Genomic DNA, 7016 nt, shown 5'->3' on the forward strand with positions numbered 1-7016 from the left:
TGGGGTCATCTTCCTTGGTCAGATGTTCCCTCAGCCACAAGGCTGTCACTCATAAGAGGGGCATGAGGGGGGTCAACAAGCCCACAGATTAACCCCTTACAGCCTGCAGCTAGCAGGGACTTGCATATCTGGGTGAGGAAAGATAGGCAGAAAAGACATACCCTGTTACACATAATTATGTTTAATATAATTAAGATGCTCCACTGTATTGGCCACAAAGAGAAGTAATGCAACTAGACAGACAGAAAGCTGCAGATCTGTCACTAGTTCATCTTTATTTTGTCTCACAAGGACAATAAATAATAGGAATTTATTTCCGTTCATGTTCTGTGGTTTTGTTCTCCAACAGCAGTGGATTGCAAGCACTGGTCAGTGAAGAGGTTAAAGCTTTAGAGCAACCTTTTGTAAAGGGAGGAAGTTAAAAATGTAGCACTCTTAGGCCTATATAAAGTAGCTTCCTAGTACTGCAGAGAGATCAGCTCCGGTCAGACATACAGGTGCGCCGACGAGTATCCTAAAACTTGCCTTAAACTTGCCTTGAAAAATCTGGGGCTATCACCAACAAGATCCAGGTACATGCTGGGTACATGCTGCAACATTTCAGTGACATTTCTGCAGAGACTAATGGCCCATCGGATTTACACAGCAGGGGTCCCTGGCAGTCCCATTCAGTTTGAATGGGACTGCTAGGGACAGCCGCTGTTAATCAGATGGGCCACTAGTCTGTCTGCAGAAATGTCACTGAAATGTTGCAGCATGTACCCAGCATGTACCTGGGTCTTGTTGGTGATTGCCCCAGATTTGTTTTAGCATACTCGTCGGCACTACATTACAGTAGGGGACTAACATCTTCTCTAGCACCATCAGCTTCATAGCCTATTGATAAAGAGCCTTTGTGTGTTTATACCAATGATTGATGTGACTTAAAGTAGTGATACTGTGCTTCATTTTTATTTAAATAACTATACAAAGCTCCTTGGCTTGCATTTCTTTAATCTTTAGGTAATAATTAGCTATGCATAAAAAAAATAAAGTGGAATTGTAGGTAAAAACAATAAAAAATAAAGTGGTGATACTGTGAGTGTGGAAATGTAACGTTGTGGTATGGAGTGTGGAAATAAAAAGAAAAAGTAGTTGTACTCTGTCCCCTAGTACCATCACATTTCAACAACTGATTCACAGTTGGAATGTGGGTATGTCCAGTGTGGACATTGTGTTGCTCTGCGGAACCATGAGTCCAACTGTTTAATTGGTCACCAAGAGTAAGAAGGGGGAAGGTTGGGTGCCAGTGTAGCCTTAGGGTGGACAGTCCAGAGCAACCTCACTTACACCCACACTCATCCACAGACATGTCCTCGTAGTGTCTGAGCACCACGTTGTCATCGTTGTCATAGTACAGCATGGAGATTGGGGACAGTTTGATGGGGACACAGCAGGGCTGGGGCGTAGATTCTGGGTCCATGGAATGGACCAGCGTCTGCAGGATGGCGTGATTGCTGCCGTTGAGCATCTCTGTCAGCGGAAAGGGGCACTCCCCATGGCAGATGTTGGCCATGTAGCCCTGTGGGGCAATTATCCAGTTCTGCCACCCCACGTCTCTGAAGTCGATGTAGAGGCGTCGCCTCCTGCAGATGTTGCTGGGGGTCAGGAAGGCTGGCGGAGCGCTCCTCTTGCCCCTGGGGGCTTTGCAGTGGGATGGATCCAGGGAGATCGTGAGCAGGGAGCTGTAGAGAAAGGAATGGAACCCTCCACATTGCGCTAATGAACTATTGACCTTGGAGGTCTCGCTTCCTGCAAAGATCTCCAGAACCAGCCCCAGATTGTTCTCTTTATTTGTCCAGTCCTTTGCCACCTTGGTCAGGTCAAAGTAGAGGGACTGGTGAAGAAGACGGTAGGATTGGTCCACCAGCAGTTTCCTGCTCTGACTGTGCCCTACCATCCCCTTCAGGGACATCCGTAGGGTCCGGTACAGACGCAGCTGGAACGCCTGTCCATGGTACTTGTTGTGGCTGAACCTGACCTCCAACTGGCCCATGGTCAGCTGTTCTTTTTTCTCCACTGCGGAGAGGTCAAAGAAGAGATGCTTCTGGAGGCACAAGGGTCCCCGCGGCTCCTCACTAGGAGACAAATGTCCTGGGAAAGAGTGAGGGGGAAAAGCTGTTAATTCTCAGTTTGTTTAACACCCTTTTGTAGTCAGACCCATTCTGGCAGTAAAAGGGTGACGGGTCAGTCCCTCCTACGACCATAGTGTACTAATGGCAGTGACATGTTTAAGGGGTCGGTCCCTCCTAGGACCATAGTGTACTAATGGCAGAGACATTTTTTTTATATCTGAATTTCTTTATTAGAAGTGAACATAATATAAAACCAGCGCTGACATGTATTCACAGTCATATCACATCAATATTATAGATAAACACCTAATAAGGAGAATAAAACTAATAATGGCCAATACAGATTCGAAATTCGCAATAAAAGCCACATTCCTTCTTTTATAGAATATCAGCACACTATATATCTTGGCGCACTCATTTTTTTATTTTTAACCCTACTTACTTTTCTAACCGGATTCTATATAACAGTTCAAATAAAAAGTTTCATACTCCACCTCCTCTCCATTTGAGGAAAGACAAAAACAAACAAATCAAATAAAAAGTCGGTGGGAGGCGAGAGACTCAAATTACTTTATCTCCACCCAGAACCTTCAAGTTACCAGCAAACCTCCATCTCGATCCTTAGAACAGATTCCATTTTTGCTAACACAACTGTTACCCATTCAGAGTATTTAACAGAGCCATAACTTCTTTAAAGCAGCAGTTCAAGCTGCCGTTTTTTAAATGTATTTCCCCCCCCCTTTAATATGTCCATCAATACAATCCACACAATTTTAAGTAATTAGTTAAGTTGGCGATCAATCCGTTCTCCTTTGATCGATTGGCGAAGATTCGGCTCGGGGGTTCACTAAATGGCTGTCAGTGCAGCAGATGAGAAACAAAGATGCAAAGTTCTGTGGGGAAGATCATGTGACTAAGCAGTCACTAGATACAATTGGTGCACTACTAGAGAGGGCAGGGCTCAAAATGGAGTGTGCCACAGCCTGTTTCAGGATAGGAAGGGGGTGTGACTTTGTAAATGGTTGCTATAGAAACAAAAAAAAATGCTTGGTACATTTAAATTTCAGTAATCATGATATGAAAAAGAAAAGATTCGAATTGATTGATATTTGGTGGAAACAGTTTTAGCCAATTTACCAATATTAATTTGCGTTATGCCAATGTAATCATCCCTGCCAGTCTGGGTCCTCCACACTCCCAAATAGCCACGCCCTATACTCCAAAGGCAGCATTAAATGAAGCAACCTATTTAAATAATGGAAAGTTTTGTTCCAGAACCTCCTGATCTTTCCACAGTCCGATTGTAACGTCCGCGCCCCCTGCACTTTATACAGACTGCCTCAGTTTCTGTTCGAAATGTATTCAGTTGTCGGGGTACCAGGAAGGCACGATTTACCATTTTAAATGGTAATTCGCACAAATTAGCATCTAGTGTGATCGTGTGATCCTCCCTGTATCCTAGGAGTAGGGCCCTTAAACCAGGAAGATCAAATAAGGCAGGGGACTCAACTGCAGTCCTCAAGCCCCCCCCAACAGGTCAGGGTTTCAGGATATCCCAGCTTCAGCACGGGTGGCTCAATCAGATGTTACAGGGTTAACCCCTCAGAGTCCAACTTCCTGGCTTCTCTGCAGCTGGGCGTTACCTCCCGGCTCATATATACCCCTTTAATGGAAATTGGCACCGCTAGGCATTGGATTACCTTATTTCAGGGGTGATCAACTCCAGTCCTCAAGCCCCCCCATGACAGGTCAGGTTTTCAGGATATCTTTTCTTTAAGCACGGTTACATTTGTTTAAGGAAGGCTGTTGTGTAAGGTGGTTGTTGAGCTAAATCATGTGATTGCAGGGTTGCCACCTCTCCGGGTTTGACCCGGGGACTCCAGGTTTTGCGCACTTACCTCCAGGCTACGGGTTTAGCCTGTCAATCTCCGGGGGGTGGCGGGGGGCGGCGTCTCTGGCATTCTCCTGCAATTCCCCCTTCAACTGCAGTGATCATGGCTGTGCGGTGTCCAATGACACTGTGTTGCCATGACAACGGGACGTTACGTGACAACACGACGCTGCATAGCGTCCCGTTGTCATGGCAACGTGGCGTCAAATGATAACATTGTTCTGCATTTTGTATATTATATATATATAATAAGTTTATTTCATATAGCGCTTTTCTCCCAATGGAATTTAAAGTGCTTCACAATTACAGTATAGTGCGCCGGACACTGCGTTGTACATAGGATTGTTCCAGGCACAGTCACTGCTCGGTAGAGCTTACAATCTATGTGTTTGATGCCTGAGGCACAGGGAGATAAAGTGATTTCCTCAGGGTTACAAGAAGCCGACACCGGGAATTGAACCAGGCCACTGTTTACAGAGTCAGTGTATTTACTCATTGAGCCGCTCCTTCTCCAAAACACCTAGGTGTTTATAGATAGATCTAAATATTTATAGATATATTATATTATATAAAATGTTCAGCTCCAGCTTAATCATGCGTAAGGATTAGAAATATGCATTTCCCACTGAGAACTGTTGAAGAAGTGAGCAGAAAGATGGAGACTCGTTGAACATAGTATTTTGCCGGCAAAGATTTTAGAATGGACGAAAAAACAAACATATTCCATCCTCTCGTCTGTTCTGTTCTACAGTATATAACTCCATTCTTCCACCGACGTTACACGCTCTTCCCCTCCGCAATCTGTTCTGTTCTACTGTATATAACCCCATTCTTCCACAGACGTTACACGCTCTTCCCCTCCCCAATCTGTTCTGTTCTATATGTATGTATGTCTTTATTTATATAGCGCCATTAATGTACATAGCGCTTCACAGCAGTAATACACGTGACAATCATATAAATAACAAATAATACAAATAAAAGATCTTGGGAATAATTGCTTCAGACATAAAAGTAACATTTCGGAAGAGGAGTCCCTGCTCCGGGGAGCTTACAATCTAATTGTAATCTAATCTGTTCTGTTCTAAATAGCTCCATTCTTCTCTTCTACAGACGTTACACGCTCTTCCACTCCGCAATCTGTCCTGTCCTATATAACTCCATTCTTCTCTTCTACAGACGTTACACGCTCTCCCACTCCATTTTATTTCACTTCTATTGTATGTTTACTTAAAACGCAATAAAATATGAACTAAAAAGCAAATGAATGACCCAGTTTTAACCCTTTTGATGCCAGGGGGACCTGCACCGTATTGCGGTGCAATGCGTTGGCAAACCTCTCTGGCAGCGAAAGGGTTAACCTATTATACATGTAACGGTCAATAGTTTAATTCAGGCTTCTGTCTGCATGTATAACTTTATTTGTAGTAAAGCGCCAGCCATATACATAGCGTTTCCCAGCAGTAATACACGTGACAAAATAATATGAGCAAGCGCTACAGAACTGAAAGTAACATTAGGAAAAGGCATCCCTGCCCCGAAGAGCTTACAATCTAAGTGGTAAATAGAGAGAACTTGCAGAGACAGTTAGAGGGTGATATAGTAAGATGTATAGCATTAGTCATGGTACTAGTACTTTTGTACGTGTTTTACGATAGCCCTTAAAGGTAGAGAGAGAGAGGGTACTTGTTAGATATTGAGGGTCCTAGGTACTGTAGCACTACAGGGATAATAAATATTGTCAACCAAACCCCCTCCACCACCCCATACCTCTCACCTTGATCGGGGAATGCCCTTAAAATATTACCGGGGACATTAAACATGTCCACCCTGCATGGATTCTCCGCGTCCTGCAGTACCTCCTTCCAAAAGATCTTCCGCAGCACGGATGGCACGGGGGCCGGGGAAATGGGGTTGGGTCTGGTCTTTAAGCCCAGGGCTTGTAGCAGCATCTTCTCCTGGTGTGTTAGGTCAGAGGAGTGAGACGGGGGTAAGAGGGATAAGACAGCATAGGTTAAAATAAAGGCTGCCCCCATGGTGCTGGCGAAGGGATCCATCTTTCTGTGCTGGAGAGGCTGCCGGCTTTTATACCCTGCAGGATGTGGATTGTGGGCTTAAAGCTGAAATGTGTCTGCTTATTGGAGAGGGGGGAGGGTGTTAAGGCTTCATCATTTTGCCCCCCCTCTTCCTTTAAAAAATAATAATAACCACCTCCACAAATGAAAAATATCTCTTTACAAGTTGACATTGGTTCATATATATGGGTGTTGATATTGGCGGATCACCTGAAAGATGGCCCAAATGATGGACAAGCCCATGGGGTTATGGGTTGTTATTGGTGTACAATGCATTATAGTCCAACATATGCTAAAATGTAATACACTTAGGCTCATAACACCTTGCCTCCTAATTTAGGTTAAATTGGTTGGTTTTGAAAAGCTCAAATGCAAATATCACCATTTCTACCTGGTATAGAAAGGAGTGCAGAGAAAATGCCAATTTCACAGCGATTATGGCTCAGTTATTAAGTCATTTCTAGAAAATCTCAATGGTGGACTTTTTTTTTTTTTAATGAACCCCGGAGAAAATGTGTTTCCTATCACTATTTCTAAATATTGATTTTACACTAAAACGTGAGCATGAAACAAAAGAGAAGGCAAAAAACCCCATAAAAGACAGAAAAAAATACATTTTGATGTGCTCACATGGGCCATTTTTGTCAGGGGGATGGGGGGGGGGGGAGAGGTGTTAATCTGTTAATCTCTGATTCTTTACATTGATCAAAGAGGATTTCCTGGAGTGTTAAAGTCCCTATTGTCACACTATGGGGCAGCTGTCAAACAGCAATTCACATCTCTGCTGTGTGTCTGGACTCAACAACTGTTCAAACGGGACCGTGTCCCCACCAGAGGCAGAGCAGCGCGGGACTTTGGGAGGAAGAGCTGCTCACCTACATGGGAACATATGGGGGGGGGGTAGGTCTGAAGCTGACACTTCTAGTGAGTGTTGGG

The 7016-nt window shown here is 44.1% G+C and overlaps 1 protein-coding gene across 1 annotated transcript; it reads right to left on the reverse strand.

The window, feature by feature from the left end:
• Positions 1–1016: 1016 nt before the first annotated feature.
• LOC142502148 (growth/differentiation factor 3-like) lies at positions 1017–6062 on the reverse strand. The gene is made up of 2 exons (XM_075613024.1): positions 5783–6062; positions 1017–2133 (listed from the first exon to the last, which is right to left on the reverse strand). The coding sequence occupies exons 1-2, from the start codon at positions 6060–6062 to the stop codon at positions 1322–1324; spliced, it is 1092 nt and encodes a 363-aa protein (XP_075469139.1). The 3' UTR covers positions 1017–1321.
• Between the last annotated feature and the right edge of the window lie 954 nt (positions 6063–7016).

The sequence above is a fragment of the Ascaphus truei genome, chromosome 8 (assembly GCF_040206685.1).
Source record: "Ascaphus truei isolate aAscTru1 chromosome 8, aAscTru1.hap1, whole genome shotgun sequence".
Classification (NCBI taxonomy): Eukaryota; Metazoa; Chordata; class Amphibia; order Anura; family Ascaphidae; genus Ascaphus; species Ascaphus truei.